This window comes from Ostrea edulis, chromosome 3 (genome assembly GCF_947568905.1).
Source record: "Ostrea edulis chromosome 3, xbOstEdul1.1, whole genome shotgun sequence".
Classification (NCBI taxonomy): domain Eukaryota; kingdom Metazoa; phylum Mollusca; class Bivalvia; order Ostreida; family Ostreidae; genus Ostrea; species Ostrea edulis.
In genome coordinates this window covers 80,493,450-80,513,870 of record NC_079166.1, presented here as the reverse complement: position 1 = coordinate 80,513,870, position 20,421 = coordinate 80,493,450, and the positions used below count along the sequence as shown (strand labels likewise).

At 33.9% G+C, this 20,421-nt stretch overlaps 1 protein-coding gene across 3 annotated transcripts in view; it reads left to right on the top strand.

Annotated features, from left to right (window-relative positions):
* Positions 1 to 20,421, top strand: part of LOC125676189 (uncharacterized) — a 92,819-nt gene that overhangs the window by 50,976 nt on the left and 21,422 nt on the right. For 2 of the 3 annotated variants that reach the window (XM_056159121.1, XM_056159120.1), the window contains exons 7-11: positions 4,497 to 4,658; positions 12,269 to 12,790; positions 14,080 to 14,334; positions 15,201 to 15,413; positions 18,586 to 18,683. In XM_056159121.1, the coding sequence (XP_056015096.1) occupies positions 4,497 to 4,658; positions 12,269 to 12,790; positions 14,080 to 14,334; positions 15,201 to 15,413; positions 18,586 to 18,683 (1,250 nt within the window). The remainder of the gene's footprint in view (positions 1 to 4,496; positions 4,659 to 12,268; positions 12,791 to 14,079; positions 14,335 to 15,200; positions 15,414 to 18,585; positions 18,684 to 20,421) is intronic. The other variant, XM_056159122.1, reaches the window with a different exon arrangement.

Below are 20,421 nucleotides of genomic sequence, written 5' to 3'. Positions count from 1 at the left end.
GCGAATCGAACCATCCGCCATTTTGTACGAGGGACTTCTGGGATTGGCGTCAAAAAAATTCTTGTTAGAGGTTGAGATTTAGCTCGGATTATTTCCCGCGCTCTAGTCATTAGAGCTCGCAGTACGAGCCAACGCTCCGCGCTGGGTCGCTGCGCTCGCTATAATCTCAATAAACATGTATCTCACATTCTAGAGAAATATTGAATGAAATTATGTTAATCGCACTTAGATTTCAACATAATTTATCTTGTATTTCTAAAAACTGTTTTACTTTTCATCTACTAGTATCACTTTTAAAACATGTACAAGTACGCTTCCTTTTCTCTAACAATTTCTTAATTCGGCCTAATTTTTATTGTATTATAAACGTACCCGATCCAGTGAACCATGGTACCCTAGGCGAGGACTAAGAGAAGATATTTGCATCTACTGTACACTATGAATATTTGTATATGCTATATATCATATTATGCATCAATGGTTTCTTCTTTATATGACCTACACATAAGGTATCTTGGCCTCTAGTAGTGTAGTGTAGTAGATGTGTGTAATACAGAGGACTCCTGGTACTCTTTACTATGAATGTGTCCAATCCAGGGAAATATTAGAATGAAATTCCCATAGAGACCCTTGTCGAAATAGTCAATATGTTACTTGATGATAAAGAATTACACAATTCTAACAGGACCCCAATTTACGTGATTTTGAATGCTAAATACAAACAATTCCAGAAGAACATTGTGATTATCATTGATTCTTTATATAAACGTATTTCTTCTCAATTTACTGAAACAAGGAAAACATCATTGGTTAGAAATATCAATATAATTCTTTTACCAAAAACGCACTTTCAACGAACGTCCAATACACAACTTCATCACTGTTTTCATTGCTTTCGTATCAGTATGAATACTTGTATTATACTGTTAAATATCTATTACATAGTCATTTCGATTACAGTCAACAGTTGATAATGTTAATCTATTTATAAGAATGCGATCAGTAATAAAACGTTTCATACAAATCACAGATGATTGGAAAAACCAACCAAACAAAAGAGGAAATAATTGAATACATATCATTTGAATTGTTGAGATTGGAAAACAAGTGCATGTGCACTTATACCATCCCTCTTTCATTATTATAAGTTAACAAATGAAAATCACGTTTTCTTAAGAAAGAAAAGAGAGGAAAACCAACAACTGAAGAACAGAAAAAAATTATCACTGAAATAGTTGCAATTATGATTTTATTTTTTCAATGTTGTTTTTGGGGTGGGGATGGGGATGTGGTGGAAAACTCTCATTAAATGCAGAGGCCTATTAAATCGTTTCCAAAGGTGACAGCCAAATAAAAAGTAATATAATTTGGAAGGTGAAATAGTGATTCGTGTCTTCGTACTTTTCCTCATTTTTATTTTTTTTCTGTTAATGAATCAACATACTGTCATACACGTTTGGGGAAAGAGTGTCAGAAAACGACAAAGCCGGGCAAAGAGAATGATACCCACAAGCGCTTGTTTAAATAACAAGTTATTATGATTTTAAATATACGCACCGTATGCATATTAAATTATAACTTATTGCGTATATCAAAGGACGGAATATTAAGATAACTTTCCGTTATCTCAGTAATTCCTGCTGTCCTTATTTATAATACAATAAACCTCTTGATTTTACAAAATTCTGACCACCTTCAAATATCAACTATACGTACAGTACTTTTTACGTTCCGTTCCATTTTCCGTTCTGCGTTTTAGTAACACCCGATGATTTTTCCGCTTACTTCCAAACCACGCGATCTATTTCCAACCCAAAGAGTCTTTATAACAACTGTAGTAGTGGATTCAAAACGTCTCACAAAAATGTGCTTGCTATTGCAGGACAAGAACACTTAAGGAAATATCTGATATTTTGCCGGTATTTTGACAGAAGCGCAGGTGGGTGCTGAGGAGCCCCTGAATACATATACATATTGTCAATCTCTACCCACTGCCCTTTCAAAAGATGAAATTCTTCAAAACCATGTCAGAGTTTTAAACATAGTTAATATCCCAGTCATGGGTGAAATAAATATGAGTTACCGAAACTATACTGAATTTCTAAACTACATAAAAACACTTACAAATAAAGATACATTGCTGGATCCAGTAAGTGCTCTACGAAGCAAGTATCTTTGCTCCTCACAAAAATATTAACAGCTGTGAAATAGAAACTTCAAACTTACTGTGCGACTACATATGCCACAAGTGGTGTATATCAAATGTGGATTCTGAGAAATTTTAAAAAACTTTTTGTAAACTTGAAATTGCTAATCTTTTCTCAAATCAATAACATGAAAAACGCATGACTTTTCAACACTTTACGCGATCATTCCTTATATATATATATATATATGAAGTCTCTTTTTTTCTAAGTATAAAATATTTTTAAAAAACACTCTAAAGACTTTGTAGAAGTATTTCAACCGTGTTACCGGTCTTCTTCAGTCGTGTTTATTCCCTATACGCACGAATACATACACGGAAGTACTATGACGTCACAGTATGTATTATAAAATTGAAAAGTGACGTCAAAGTTGATATTGCGAGAAAAACATTTGAGATAAGTAAGAGTCTATTAATAAATTGAACAATACTTTCCCGACCTCGTGGACACATCCTATAATATGACTATGCGTACAATTAAATATTTGGTAAGTAATGTAACGGAATTTTAGAAATGTTTGTTCACAAAGCAGTCAACTTCTGGTCTAAGTGAATATAAACAAGAAATATTAAAGTAAGTAGTTAATCGTAAATACAGCAATATTGTTTATAATAAGTTACTATAACACGTTATATATATAGCAATATTACATTATCACTTACACATGGTGTTTATATCTCTCAACTGATTCGATATGTATAAGCTTTTTCTGCGTATGGTCAGTTTTTAAATCAAGGCAAGCTACTGACAAACAAGCTGATGGTACGGGGGTTTCAACAATCCCGTTTAAAGTCAGCATTTTGTAAATTTTATGGGCGTTATAACGATCTAGTTTGCCAATACAACCTATCATTGGGGCAAATGCTGTCTGACGTGTTTCATACCAGTTGTTAGACAGTTCTTGGCACACTGATTTTGACTAAGGATTACTCCGTTTAACTGATCAAGATATAGGGCTCACGACGTGTATTGCAGTTTGACAGGGAATGCTTACTCCTCCTAGGCACCTGATTCCACCCCTTGTGTGTTCAGGGGTCCGTGTGTTTGCCCCAATAACTATTTTGCATTGCTTAAAGGAGTTTTGAGATTAACCACTGTTCGTTATCTTCAGTTTTCATACTGATTTTGACTGTGGATTCCTTAGTTAACTGATCATGATATAGCGCTCACGTCAGTTGCGATCGGTCAATTAGGGATGCACATTCCTCTACAACTGTTCTCACCTCTGGTGTGTCCACGTTGAAGAAAGGTGTTTTTAGAACTTTTAGATTACATTTAAACAATTTTTAATCCTCTTACAGTCTTGATATTTCAAAAAAATGTTAATACGAATGACTTTATAGAAGAAATCTCCGTAGATTAACAATGAACTGAACTAACGATTCGCTCTTTATCTAAAGGCTTATATATATATATATATATATCAGTATAAAAGGGCCTTTAGAGTGCACGATTTCTCATCGGTAGGGATGTCTTTCAGTCACACCTTTATTAGATAAAACCCTAATTAGAGCTTATATATATATATATATATATATATATATATATATATATATATATAACGATAATGTATATATATATATATATATATAACGATAATATATATATATATATATATATATATATATATATATATATATATATATAACGATAATGTATATATATATATAACACGATAATGTATATATATATATAACGATAATGTATATATATATATAACGATAATGCCAACTGCATTGGAAAAATATCACTATATGTGGGCAACTGGTCACACCGGGAACTTGTTTACACAGGCTTTATCCGGATAAGCCTGGGGCATGGGAAATAGTAAACGATCACCTTCAATGAGTACGTGTGTCCCATGTATTGCCCTAGAGCCAGACTCTTGGAGGAGATTTTAATCGCTTTAAAGTTTCATTCATTTATTTTACATTTCTAATTGTTTAAGTACAATACGGTGAGATATATATCAAAATTTGATTCGTTACATATGATAATTGAAAATATTTCCCTTTGAAAAAAATCATGTGGTTGTTAACATGGTTGATAGGGGATGATTGCTCATCATAGACATCTAATGTCATCTCTGGTATGCCCAGCTAGTGTTTGCTCTACTCTTAATTTTGTATTCTTTACTATCATTTAACACTTTTTTTTATCGATTGTATTGATGTACTCTTGATCTGTTAGACTGCATTATGTTTTCTCAATTATTCCAACCATTGCTGTCAGTAATATAAAACATTCTCTTCTTGAATTATAAATTTAACATTACGTATTCCTTTTCAGTGAATATCCCACATAGTGTATTTGAAGAACGTCAGGATACAAAAGTCCGTTTGTGCAGTTTTCTAAAGACAGCAATACAGGAACAAGAGGTCTCAAATCGATGGATTTATAACAGTCTTATTGGATCGTTTATGATCGGAGAGAATTCACCTATATCCAAAGGTAATAAGAATTACAGAAAATTAATATTTCAAGTTACCTTTGATGAATATATATTCATGGAAGATCGGAAGTATACTGTGTCTGTTCTGTCTGTTTCTCTGTTAGCCTGTTTGAAACTTCAACCTTGGTTATAACTTTAAAATGGAATAGGGCCCTCATATTTCATCATGGAAGCATCTGATTCGAATTATGATTTCTCCATCGGAAGAGTTATACTGGTTTTCAATTCCTTTATGAAAGGTGAAGATAACGAACAGTGATAAATTTCATAACTCCTATAATCAATACAAAATACATAGTTGGGCAAACACGGACCCCTGGATACACCAGAGGTGGAATCAGGTACCTAGGAGGAGTAAGCGTCCCATGTCAACCGGTCACACCCGCCGTGAGCCCTATCTCCTGATCAGGTAAACGGTGTTATCCGTAGTCAAAATCAGTGTGCCAAGAACGGCTTAACCCTCGGTATGAAACATGTCAAACAGCATTTGACGCAATGATAGGTTATATTGACGAACTAGATCATTATAACGACCATAGAATTTGCGAAATGCTGACTTCAATCAAGACTGTTGAAACCCCTGTAACATCAACTTGTTTGTCAGTAGCTTGCCTTGATTTAAAAAAAACTGACTATACGCTGAACAAGCTCTTGTGTGTCGAATCAGCTGAGTGATATAAACACCATATGCAGGTGATAATGGAATATTGCTACATAAATATGGGACGTTGACGATGTAGAAGCTAAAATGATCTTATGTGTCATAAAGTTGATTTGTTAGTTTGCCGTTAGTATCTACTTTCAATAAATAATCTAACTCATATAAGCAATACAATGTACTTTTTCTCCATTTCTGAAAGATTGGCACATTGCCAAGTTTTGAGAATTGCCTACCCTTTGATGTATTGTATGTTTGATCCCACCTCTGGTGTGTCCAGGGGTCCTTGTTTGCCCAACTATCTATTTTGTATTGCTTATAGGAGTTATGAGATTGATTACTGTTCGTTATCTGCACCTTGCATTATGGCTTATGTCATTTTGGAAGGTATTGTTAGTTGTAACTATTGAATTCATTTCATGATGTACAACTTTGCTTTTTTTAATAACACTGTTCGTTATCTTCACCTTGCATAAATGTACACAACATTTTTAATATTTTTTTATTAAAAAAGGCTTTAACTAAACCCTAGTATCTCATTTGCTTTTTGAAAGCCAGGCTCAATAAAATGCTTTAATGATGTTTAGTAGTCTATTTCGACATAAGGGTAAAAAATTAATTCCTAGCCTGCTCTTGAAAGATTTTACCCTTCAAATATGTACATTTTCTTCATTTCTTAGAAATTGGCCCTTTGATAAGTTGCATGTATGATTATGACTTATATCAATGTTGGAAGGCGGCTATTGTCTGCTGTTGTTATGTAATTCATTTCATGATGTTTAAATTTAATTTTGGTTTAAAAATATAGATATACACATAACCCTTTTCTAGATTTTTTTAAACCATGCATTATTTAATCCCTGATATTTCATTTCATTTTTAAATGCCAAGCTCTTTAATATGTTTTAATGATGTTTAGTAGTCCATTTTGATAGTAGTAAGAAAATTAATTATTTCCTAGCTTGCTCTTGGAAGATTTGACCTTTCCAATTTGTACTTGTTCTTCATATCTGAAAAAATGGCAATATGCCAATTCTTAGGAGTTGTCTGCCCTTTGATGTGCTTTATCTTTGGTTATTATTTTTGCAGTTTGTGGAAGAGGAGTGTCTATTGTAACTTTGAAATACTTTGAAAAAAAGTAAATTTAATTCTTTACTGAAATAAATTACATTTGATTTTAAATCACTTTTCTGGATTTTTACAAAAATATTGATGTAAATATGCAAAATACAGATTGCGGCCATGTTGAAAATAGCAATTTTGGGGGAGTATTTTTCAGTTACTATTTTGGATGTCTACCTACCCACCAATTTTCATCAAGTTGTGGTAACCTACTATTTAAACAGTATTGCATGTTTGTTTTTTTTTTGCTGGACAGGCTTTTAAAATAAAATTTCTTTGCCAATTAGTATAATCTGATATATGATACTCATTTTAAAAATTCTACCAGCTTTTTACCCCATAAATTTGCCTCGTGTAAATTTTATGCCACTAGTATTCCTCTTTGTACAAAGAGTCTGAAAATGTAAAACACCACAAAATTAGACTCATTGGGTCAAGCAAGCGACATGGGCATTTCTTTCTTTTTTTTAAAGACAATTTCTAAAAGATGCGCGGTGAAGATAACGAACAGTGATCAATCTCATAAATTCCTACTGAACATACTGGTATGCAACACGATTTTGTTCGCTACATGACAACATGTCGCAAGCCTTACCTTAAATCGAAAATTACTACAAATACAATCCAATGTCAGCAAGATAATTCACACAATTCAAAACTCCTACATCCAGACAGGAATTGTAATCGTCATATTACCGATCATAATACAGTACATGTCCAAGTGAAAGTCCATGCTTATGGTATTCAAGGTATAACAGTCATGATTCATATCTAGTAAATAGATGGTGGACTTTTTGTAATCTTGGTATCGTTTTGAAAGGTGCATCAAATAAAGATAATCCAATAGAGGAATTTCCATAATGTTGTAATCTGCTTGATTTATTTCACCTAGAATTTGACATTGACATATATGGAAAGAGCACATCTTATTGAAACATTTTTTAAAGAAATTATAATTTCCCACTTATCTCTTGGTAAAACTTTGCATAAGCTTTTTCTTGATAAAAAAAAAATAATCATTTGCCGTACACATTTTCAGAAAACTAGATGAATCACTGTTAGTTATCTTCACATTTCATATTTCATATTTTTGTAAAAGGCAAATAACACTTCAAAACGTTTCAATTGCGATAAGGTCCGCTTCTTACCAATTATATGAATTTCATTTCCCTCAACTCCATCATCATTTAACAATAAAAATTGATGTAGACTAAAATCCTTCAACAGGGGACCCGTCCGCCAGGATCAAGATATAGGGCCCACTGCAGGTGTGATCGGTCGATAGAGGATGCTTACTGCCCCTAAACGCCCGAGCCAACGTCTGATATATACAGGGCGCCGTGTTTGCCCAACTATTAATTTTGTATTCCTTGTAGGCATTATGAGATTGATCACTGTTCGTTATGTTCCAACTTTACACATGTGGAACATTAAGACCATTTCACTAGTTTTATACATTTACATTGGTTCGCACCTGACATTTGAAGCAATGTCAAATTCTTTGGAAGTTTTTTTTTATTTCTAAGTTGAAAGAGAATTAGAAATTCAAAAGAAAACATCGGGTCGCAGTGATTGTTATTGAGCTACAGTGTTCTAAAGATGACGTGTTTGCACTTAAAATCTATTCAATTAAACTTGATCTGTATGTTGGTTTCAATACAATATCAGCAACACAAATAAGTCACTACATAAAATAGATACATACTCATGTTTTCTAACAATACAGATGAAAAAAGTTTAATACAAGTAATGGGGAAAAAATAACGACCTTTTTGCACTTGATATACGAAAATAATCATGATACCTTTGAGAGTTAAAAAAAAGATTAGGAGTAATGTCAATTTCTAAAATTTCAGATAATTTTCAAGATCTTGTTTTAAAATTTAAAATGGAAATAGAAAAGGTGAGGATTGGAGACGATTTTTTTTTAATTATTGGCGAAAATATTGAATTTAGATTAAATTAATTTAAACATTTTTTAAAAATTGTGTTCTATTTGGAGAAAATATCAAACAATAAATTTCAACATTTAATCTTTTTTCTAGTCTCAGCTACTCGTATCATGAATTATAAAACTGAAATCCACGTATAGCAGTATAAAAATAGCAAATATATTAGATGAAACAGAAACTGTAATATCACGCAGATTTAGAACTTTTTGATTAATCAATCCTTCCGCCACAAAATATAGTCCCTGCAAACTCTTTCAAAATTTGAATTGGCACAATTTTTTTCCAACTGGATAGGGTTTAGTAATGATGTGTGAAATGTTTGCACATTTGGGGTCAGTATTGAACCAGTAAATACTTTATTGTAGCATCCTGCGCAATTGTGCTCAAAAGCTCAGAAGCTAACTTCCTTAATGAATTGTAGATATTTCATCGCCTATTGTTGATGCTTACGAAGTACGTACGTGGGGGTTTCCTTGATGATTTGCATGGAGCTTTAGGGGATGAATTCAAAAATGTTAAGTTAGATCATAGCCACTTTTAAAGATCAATGATAAGTAAATGCCGGAGGCTAAAGTACAAGTTCTTACACTCAAAGCAATGAGCAATTGTTTAGTTGTGTAGGTCACGTCAATCCATCCCCGACTTATTTTGAAGAAGAGTTGTAGAAAAAAAAAATTAAGAATAGCTTTAACGCAAGAATTATAAAGTTATGTTTGGGCCTTTTACAAAGTTTGTTTCGCTGAATTAATGTAATGACATATTTTGAAAAACATGATCAATTTTAAAAGCGTATAATTTTTCGAATAGTACATCACAATTGAGGTAAGGTGTCAACTTACCTGTATCTATATGTACATGTATGTAGACATAAATAATTGTGCTTTTTTGTTACAGAGACACAGCTAACGTTTATGTAAAACTTATACGGTACAAATCTTGATGCACCAGATGCGCATTTCGACAAATAAGTTCCCTTCAGTGATGCTCAACCGAATTTTTTGAAATCCGAAATAATAAACATGTAAGAGTTATTTTAGGGAAAAACAAAATGCCCAAAAAAAAAAAAAAAAACTGGAGTCAAATTCGTCTAAGGATAAGAGCTATGTATGAGGGAAATAATCCTTAATTTTGAAATGAATTTCTAAATTTTATTACAGCATTTAAATATACATCCGTATTTTCAAGCTAGTAACGATGTACTTAGCTCCTGGGCTGTAGAGACCCTCCGGGACTAACAGTCCTCCAGCAGAGGCCTCAACCCAGGGCTTGCAATGTAAAACTTATACGGTACCCATTTTGATGCACCAGATGCGTATTTCGACCAATAATGTCTCGTCGGTGATGCTCAACCGAAAGTTTGAAAATCCGAAATAACAAACTTATAAGAGCTATTTTAGGGAAAAACAAAGTGCCAAAAACCTGGAGTCAAATTCGTCTAAGGATAAGAGCTCTGCATGCATAACTTTGACGCTTTAGGGTACTACTCTTACTTCTTTTTTAGCTCACCTGAACTGAACGCTCAAGTGAGCTTTTCTGATTGCCTGTTGGCCGTCGTCTGTTCGTCCATATATCTGCCTGTCCGTCTCTAAACGTTTTACATGTTCGACTTCTTCTCCAGAACCACTTGGCCAATTTCAAACAAACTTGGACAATAGTATCTTTGGGTGAAGGGCTTACAAATTTGTTCAAATGAAGGGTCCTTTCAAAGGGGAGATAATCACAAAAATGCATAAATAGCGTGAGGTCATTTAAAAATCTTTTTCTCAAGATCCACTGGGCCAGAAGATCTGAAAAATACATGAAAGCTTCCTGATATAGTTCAAATTCAAGTTTATTAAAATCATGGTCCCAGGGGATTGGATGGGCACAGTAGGGCAAATTTTACATACGAATATATAGGAAAAGTCTTTAAAAATCTTCTTCCCAAGAACCACTTAGCCAAAAAAACTGAAATTTATATGAAAGCTTCCTCATATAGTGCAGACTCAATTTTGTTCTAATCATGGCCTCCAGAGGTTGGATGGGGTCACAATAGGGGATCAATATTATACATAGAAATATATAGGAACAATCTTTAAAAAATCTTCTAAAGAACCACTGAGCCAGAAAAGCTGAGATTTACATGAAAGCGTTCTGACATAGTGCAAATTCAAGTTTGTTCAAATTATGACCCCCGGGGGTAAAATGGGGCCACAAGGTGGGGATCAAATATTTTGCATACAAATATATGGGGGGGATCCTTAAAATAAATTCTTCTCAAGAACCACTGAACCACTGAGGTAGAAAAGCTGATATTTACATGACAGCTTGCTAACATAGTTCAGATTTAAGTTTGTTCAAATCATGGCCTCCGGGGGTGTGATGGGGACACAATAGGAGATCAAACTTTTACATACAAATATATAGGGAAAATCTTTAAAAATCTTCTTAAGAACCACTGAGCCAGCAAACCTTATATTTAAGTTTGTTCAAATCATGACCCCAGGGTGTAGGATGGGGCCCCAAGGGGTTCAAAGTTTTATATACAAATATAGGAAAAACCTATAGAAATCTTCTTCTAAAGAACCATCGGGCCAAAGAAGTTGACATTTACAAGAAATCTTTCTGCCATAGTGCAGATTGAAGTTTGTAAACAATCATGGCCTCCAGGAGTAGGTTTGGGTCACAAATGGGACTGAGGTTTTACATGCAAATATATATATGGAAAGTTGTCAGATATGAGCCAAGGTCACTCAGGTGAGCGATGTGGCCCATGGTCCTCTTGTTTGAAAATTATTCTCATTCCCAGAAACATCTGCTGCAAATCTACATAAATCAACTCCAATATGTACTTTCAGTACTTTGATTAAACATGTTAAGCTGCGATACGCTACCCCTTCCCTACCGTTTTGAGTTTTAAAAAAAGAAAATTCTACATGCCTCTTTCGTATATATTTCTTTTGAATTACATCGAATACAATTGTTTGATTCCATATCAGTAGACACATTTTGAATGAACATTAATAACAAAGTAATATTTCTCAAAATGCCATTTACAGTTACCTATCATTGCGTATTTCAAATTAAGTGTCCAGGTTTTCTTATAAATCGGGTCCTTTCCAAATAAATACATATTAATCATAGTGTAATTTAAAGTAAGCCGAGAAACTAAGGAAAACAAAGACACTGTAGCATTATCACACATAAAAAGTAACTCCTGCACATGGGCTCTTCTCCGTCGTCTGTGTTTTCGAAGTATCTCTGATGACATCAACCTGTTATTGTCGTATAAATAGATCTCACATTTTGTGTGTCCAGGGTCCGTGTCTATCCTACTCTTAATGTTGTAGTGTTTATAGGAATTAGGAAATGCGTTTGTCGTATAGCTGCTCTTAATTTTGTATTCTTTATAGGAGGTATGAGATGATCACTGTTCGTTATCTTGAACGTTACAGTACAGGTAGAGATTTAAATAATTTAGAGTTTAAAGATTAATATTCATGACCTAGCATATTTTTCCTAGTTCTGGAGGGTTACAATTTTAACTTTGACATTTGTTCTTATGTGGGTTTTTGGCTCGAAATATAATAGATCTTCCTTGAGCACACAAGAATGAACAGTTTGAATCAACAATGTTTTGTATTTGTTTTAATATGTTTTGCATTTTTTTTATCAAATACAAAATATGCATTTCTGTTATTCAAATATTTGTTCACGTTTGTTTAATATTTTCCAAGAATACACATTCGATGTTATTTATAACAATAGAATCGTCAATCATGTATGACAATTATGCCTAAAAATTATTAGCACATGTATGGTATATATTGCAGGCGAGTATTAATATCACACCCCTCGGATGATGGATTCATTAATCATATACAACCACCTATTTCAGATGTGCTACCCTGTATAACGTCTATGAAGAAATGGAGTATTCTCGTTGTTATTTTGATGTCAGTTGACTACAAACTGGACGTACACAAACACTGGAAAGAGGATTTGATCAACATCAGAAAAGCATTCCCAGTATTGCAAAGCGAGGATGTTGAGGAAGATGATGTTCTTATAGAGGATTTAATGAAGGACAAAGTACTGGGAGTAGACGAGATAAACAACGTGATATTTGTATCCGATGATGTCCGCCATCTTGTAATGAGCTTCTTTGTCAAATTTTGTCTTCAAACTGATGATGATTATAAAAACTACCTCAATCTGTCGTCTGTGGACTCGTTAATGGAGTATTCCCGTAACTGGCTGTATATACCAAAAGAAGGAGAACGACACATGTATATACCGGAGGAGATGGAAGAGTTGTTTATCAGGAGACTGGGGATAGACGCTATACTACACGTCATGGTAGAGAAGGGAAAGCACCGTTTTAAGTTTCTAAAAACGAGAGATACCGTTTCTGCAGTTTGTAAGTGTATGCTGATTTAAAAATATTTTCATAATGAACTTATTATGTCTTATCTTGTGAATCATGTTACCTTTTTATTTTCCCCAGAGAAGGCCATGAGAAAAAGCAAATGAAAGGTGAAGATAATGATGAATAGCATTGCTTTGGCAGATTTGTTATACTAGTATATGAAGTAATATCACCATTATACATTATCCACATAACAATCGTAACCTATAAATGTCTATAACGTTTAGCGCCACCAGATAACTGAAAAATTGTTGAGTGTGGCGGAAAACAACAACAATCAATCAATCAATCTATAATGTTTGGTACGTTTCATGTGTCTATATAATTTTACGATTACAGTGACTTTAATACTTTCTTTAATTTGGAAATGAGTGTGACTTGAGAAAACCACTCTCTATATAGGTATATGTAATATATCGTATGAAATTGATCACTGTTCGTTATCTACATGTCATGGTAATCAAAATATTCGCTATATCAATATTTAAAAAATACAAAATATGCTAAATAATCTTTGAAAGAAGTTTCTGGCAAGAAATCAAGGATATCCAAATGATGCAGAAGAAGTACATGTAGATATATATTCTATTCTCATATTACTGAGTTACTCGTATAAGGGTGGATTTGATCTCGGTCACTCAGTGTTCGATAAGAGGAAGATTGACATGTTTTCCAACGATGAAAAGCTTGAAAACCACATGGTGATAGATTTCTTAGTTTTGATTACTAATAATGTTATTACGATTGATATATATATACTTTGAAATGAAATTACATGCAAAATAAACACGTTTTGTTCTTTACTGGTGTTACTTGTGACATCATATTTAGATAGCTGAATACTAATTAAGCTTAATTGCATTGTGAAAAATAACATCGTAGTGTTAGGTAATGAATGTATACAAACTGTATGCTTATTTGGTATATAAAACGTCTTTCGCATAATCAAACATTTTTCAAATCTACGAATTTAGTATTCAATTTAATATTCGTTGTACGAAGTGTTTCCCTGACCACTTAGTAACCAGCGCACTTCATGTGAGAGAGTCCGGTATTATTCCATGTCCAGTTAGAAGGGCGACTTCTAGACATGTTAGAGAGTCAGGTATCATTCCGTGTCCAATTAGAACGGTGGTTACTAAATTATACTGTACTCTTTATATGTGTACGTAATTGAGAAGTAATGCTACAAGTAGTGTTCCTATTCTACAATCATCAAATAATATTTTTTCTACATACTTAAGTGTGTATTCATGTGATATTCCTACCCTATTGTTCAGTGAAAGTACCTCGGGAAATCCTTGACTGGGACTATGCTGCGCGAAGCAGATACGCAGAATGTGCCAGGAAAGGAACTCAAACAATACACAGGGCTCGTGCAATGATAGTTGGATGCGCAGGGGCTGGAAAATCCACTTTGCTTAAACGTCTACAGAAAAGAAGTCTGGATGAACTGAAACAGATTCAGTCTACAGTAGGACTAGAAGTACACGAAGACATATTTGAGATTACTCCGGAATCTGATTGCCTAAAAGGTACACATAAGACGTCTACATATCTACATTTTTGCCTTATTAATTTTCTCATCATCAACTATGAGGCAGTATATATACATTAGCTCAAATTTTGCTGACATATTTCTATATTCATATGAAGCAGAATTTATTCAAAAACTTCTACATGAGAAAAAATATATATTGCTGTAGCCTTCAATTCGACATTTAAATATATCGACGACTGTTTGTCAATTAACAATAATACCTTTCACTCATATGTCGATTCGATATATCCCTGTTAGCTCGAAATAAAAGACACCAGAGTCGTTCACTTCTCCTTCATACTTAGATATTTTATTAGACGTTAACGGCAAACTGACTACTCAACTATATGAAAAACGGGATGATTTCAGCTTCTCCATCGTCAACTTCCCAAATTTATGTAGCAATATTCCATTATCACCTACATCTGATGTTTATATCTTTTAACTGAATGGATACGAAAGAGCTTGTTCTGTGTATCGTCCGTTTCGATTGAAGTCAGCATTTCGCAAATTCTATGGTCGTTATAACGATCTGGTTTGTCAATGCAACCTATCATTTGGACAAATGCTGTCTGACATCTTTCATACCGATCGTTAGGCTGTTCTTGGCACACTGATTTTGACTACGGATAACTCCGTTTACCTGATAGGGCATGCGGCGGATGTGACCGGTCGGCAATGAATGCTTACTACTCCTAGGCATCCGATCCAACTTCTGGTGTGTCCAGGTGTCCGTGTTTGCCCAACTATCTACTTTGTATTGCTTACAGGAGTTATGAGATTGATCACTATTCGTTATTTTCACCTTTCATTCCTCCATAATTCTATCGTATATGTATGTCTCGTCATGTTTTCTATTAGATCTACCAGTAGACACAGATAAAGAGGGGAAACAACTCTTGAGTGTTGTGGACTTTGGTGGACAGTGCGCCTATTACGCGTGTCATCAGGTCTACCTCAGTAGAAGAGCTTTTTATCTTCTCGTCATTGACATGTCTAAAGCATTTGATGAGAAAGTTGACCCAAAACTCTGTGAACAGGCAGGGACAATGTTTACTGACTGGTCTTATGGGGGTAAGTGGCGTGAAAGAATACAAGTATTCTCCAGATAATTTATCCAGAGTGTGGCGGTCAGAGGTACAGGGGGTACGGGTTTGAATCACAGCCTTGTCTTTTGCATTGTTTCTCTTCTTGTTATTTTTGGTTCCGTAAACTGGCAGGTGAAAATGCCTGCCAGGGCCAAAGATCATAAGTTGATGTTTTCAAATTGTAAGGGCATTTAGTGTAGTGCGGAATATGGCGGGCAGAGGGATTCGATCAACGGATGCCAGATAGCTCAGTTGGTAGGGCACCTGCCTCGAGGTTCAGGAAAACCCGGGTTCGAATACCGGTCTAGTATTCTGCATTATACCATTTCTGTTACGAGAGAATTTCAAATTTTAAGAAGCAAATATATGGTAAATAAAGATATGTGATAATCATCATGTCTATATAGATACCATGTTGCAGGTAAATGTATTTCATCCCTATCCATATAATATTTATAAGCGAAATATTGTACATACAGAAGTGATACTAAACCCCCAATGTAAGATGTTCTAGATACAGTAACTTCACTTGACATTAGACATTATGTATAAATATGGATAGCATGAGGTATTGGTAGTAAAGACAACCATAAACAAATGTCCAATGTCGTCATTTAACGAACTGTATTATGGTGTGCATTTTCATGTACGTATATCCCTATGTTTTTCTGCTTGTATCTCTTGGCTGTTTCACCTCCATGTCAAATATTTCATACCGAGCCATAGAATTAAGCTGATGTATCTTGGGGGGGGGGGGGATATGGGTCCTGATCATGTCATTGTGACCTCGATCTAATTGTTATCCAGAACATACAACTTGGTCGCTAGATATTTCTCGTGGCAGTAATTCCCCAAGTTTAACATTCTAGGTTTCAACACAGTCAAATCGTGTCCAGATCCCGTATTGGACACTGTGAGTCGTTGGACTATCACACTTGGTCCAGGTGATGGAGAACCTCGGTTACGTTGCAATGATTTTATCCCAATATCGAGATTACAAATGAGAGAATCACAGACTGTGGCTGTGAGGATGCATTAAGGCCATGTATTTCCTGATAGGCATATCATGTACTCTTTATTGTATTTATTCATCGTGTCATGCAACCTACATGCGATACACATCGCCCATCTATCTGGTATTTTTCTGAATACTCGTAGTTAGATATACATGTGAATAACAATATACCTATAAAAGGATATCAGTATTGACACTAGCGTAGAGGAATATTATATCGACAGTCGAAAAAAAATGTCTTCCATGACTGAGGAATGTATGTCTTTTTATTGCTGCAAATGTGAATAGTGAAAAGTGACGGTGTGTTCTAGAGAATGATATAACAAAGATCTCCAAATGTATTTAAACTCAACGTAGCAAAAATAGAACATACACTTTATGCAATTGAATATGTTAAAAGTTGACATTAAAAACTTCTACCTAGTACACGTTTTCATGTAACCTGCCATGTTAACAAGGTAATCACATTAATGATGAATGTATAGTGAATACCGTAGTATAGTAGAAATGATAAGTTAGAGTTGTCATATTGTTTCTGAATAACAGTAAGATGTTAACAGTGGCAATGCCCTTATACTGTGTTATCAATATATATACTGAGGACTTACATGTACAAGTATATTGTATATGGAGACGTTACCATTGCCAGTGATGGGCTTCAAATTTTAGGTCTATGCTCGGCGCTTATGTCCTATCATCAGGGAGGTATCTTTATCGTACCACACTTGCTGTAACACGGGACCTCGGATTTTGTGATCTCAATCAAAGGACCGCCCCATATAGTAGCCTCATACGACAAGCAAGGGGTACTGAGTATCTACTTTAACCCGGATTCTCACAGGACTACCGAAAATTTAATTTCTCTTGCGTATCAAATCATTTGAGAAACATAAATACTATACACATATGGTATTTTAATATTGCTATCTAAGTATGGGGAAAACGATGATTCTAAAATATATTGCTACCATATAGGTAGTAACACAAGCCTAAATATAAATACTGAAAGTTGGTTATAGAAAACGTTTAAATGTGTAATCCATTCTTAATGCGTAAAAGAAGCCTTTGGAGCCAGGCATGATTACTCAGATATATAAATGAGACATAATACTGATCATTAGCCACGATATATGTCGCTTGCTTATAGAGATACAATGCATTCTGGGGATAAAAGGTTATCTTTGTAAATGGTTTAATGAATAAACATATGAAATTCAAATGAATCTGGATCTAAGTGAAGAATGATCTTTTACGCAAACGGTTATCTTGGTTCTTTCCTTTTAAATTTTCAACGCAAAGTAATGTTATTTTACATCATAATCACTCCATGGAAGCATGCAACTGGCATTTTGCAAGATTTTGTTGTGAATCCTCACACTATTTACCATCGTTTAAACTGACTAGTAGTTATCATGACATTACAAACTTTCCTAACACTGTCGAGCGCATTTCCCCCCGTATTTAGGACCGAGTAAGCCCTGCAAGTGTGTGTTTTGAAACACGGAATAGCAGTCTGTTGGTTTGTTCTAAAATATACTGCATAAGAGGATTCTAATTTGGACATCAACTCACCTACGACCTTCCATCCCCATCGAATTCAAAGTGTGATTGAACTGCTAATGATCTTTTCAGTGTATAATAACAATCCAAGCGGTAAATGGTGAAATAAAAACTTTTGGTTGGGCACCTGTTACAGTTATATTTGTTTCTTGTTGAAAATCCTTAAGCCTTGCGTCAAACATACGACTATGATACAATGGCAATCGAACTGTAATTTGGTGAAATTTTGTAGGTTTTAATGAGCCTATAAGGTGTTTTATTCAAATTGGCATATCACATATCTGGGCATTAAGAGAAGATGTGATATCATTTTGATATCTCAAATACAGAAGTATTTTACTTCCAAAACAAATTATGTAGTTAGAAAGATACATGTACACTAAATCTCTTAAATCATACATTGCTTCTCTCAATTCAGTGTGATTTGCTAGTGAATGGTGCATCACGCCATTAATGAGTTTTTTCTATAAATCATTAATCCAACAGAAATATGAATTGTTTGCTTGAGAGCATCTAAACTTGTGGCAAAGAAAGAGAGAACCAGAACTGACTGCATATAAAATAACAAATTATGGTTTTACAGAATACCTGTTGTTTTGGTTGAAGTCAGTGCATACGTACTGTGACAATGACGCCCCAGTGATCATCGTTGGAACACATTTAGACGAAACCAAAGCTCAGGTATCGTGCATATTCATTTAAGGATGTTCTCTCCTGGTTTGAATTTTTTCAGAAGTATCAAACTTTAAAAAAAAAACTATTTTAACTAATACATCTTTATCCGAAAGACATTTAAAACAGAAAAAAGAGTATGTTAGTGTGGACTTTAAAGAATTACAGTCCTCAAATTTGCTCCTTTGCTGAAACTTAATTTTTCATGAAAATCACCAATTTTCACAAGAAACACACTATAAAACAAATATTAAAGACAGAATAATCTTGGTTGTCTTTTATTTTATGAAAATTAAGCATAATTGATTGTTTCAATAACTTTTACATAAAATATATCACCAATTCTACAAAAATCAATTATTAATTAAAATAATTATATAAAATATCACACAAATTTGAAGACCTATTTCATCAAAAAATTAAACCTAGGGAGAATATATGTATCAAACTTTTTCTGAAATTACTAATGTTGATTTGAATCATATTTTTGCTCAATTTAAATTTTAAAAAATGTGTGGGGTAGTGTGCATTGAAACAAAGATTTGAACCATGTTGTGTCTCCACCCCCTTCTGACACTGACATACATTCTAAACAATAACAATATACGATTTGTTATAAAATGTGTATTTTTCAATGTATATTTACAAATTCTATATATTTATTTCATTATATGATAAATAATCAGAAAACATAAATAATATATGCAAACATACAATACTAATTCATTTATAACTACAGAATGTGTAAAACATATGCCCCCGCATCAGCATTTTCTAATTTCCATGCACTGTGACCTTGATCTTTGACCTTCTGACTTCAAAATTGATAGGCATCTTCCCGTCTTGGTATCCATATGTCCAAATTTGGTTTGAATAGAATGCAAAGTATTTGAGTTTTTATCCAGAAACTACTTTTAACAGTCAACTTCCATGTGGCCATGAGGAAGAAATCTGCACTTCCTGGTATGGTTCTTCATGTGATGATAGCACAACTCATCCCTCTCACTGTGGTTACCAAATGGATGTAGCTAAAAAGCAAACATTGGAACTCAATTTATATCAATACTGTAAATTCTTAACAATAGAACAGAATATACTATTAGGTTTACCACCAGACTGCTAATACACCAACTTCAACTAACTCCAATTTTTGTTTAGCCAGGGATTCTGTTTTAATGCCTTGCCCAACAAATTGTTACTCTAAAAGAATTCCTTAAGGAAAATGTTATATATGAATTTGTTCGTGCATAAATGACTGTTTATGAAATATATGCTAAAATTCTAATCAGGATTTGTTTTTAAATGTGCATTTTTAATACTCTATAAATAAATTTTAACATTATTAAAAGGTTTTGACAATTACACTTTGAAGGAATAATCAAAATAAAATTTTGATAAAATAATATAGTTTTAATTTTCCAGAACTGATTAGAAACTAATTATCGATCTAGTAGCCCCCCCCCCCCCCAACCCCCATATTTATACATGTATATATAGTCAACAAATTATCTTTTGTTTTAACTAATTTGTACACGAATGGCGCGTCATAATTCTCTAGATGGGAGAAACCCCCCTTTTCCCTTTGAACACTTTTTAATGAATTAAATTCGCTGTATACTTTAGCGATTGTTTAAAACATTGACGTAGATTACACTTTTTTAATCAAAATGATGCTTCAATAATGATACATTGAACGTTAGGAGCGAGATTCGCTCATGACCGACTAACTAGGCGGGATCGGGAAAAT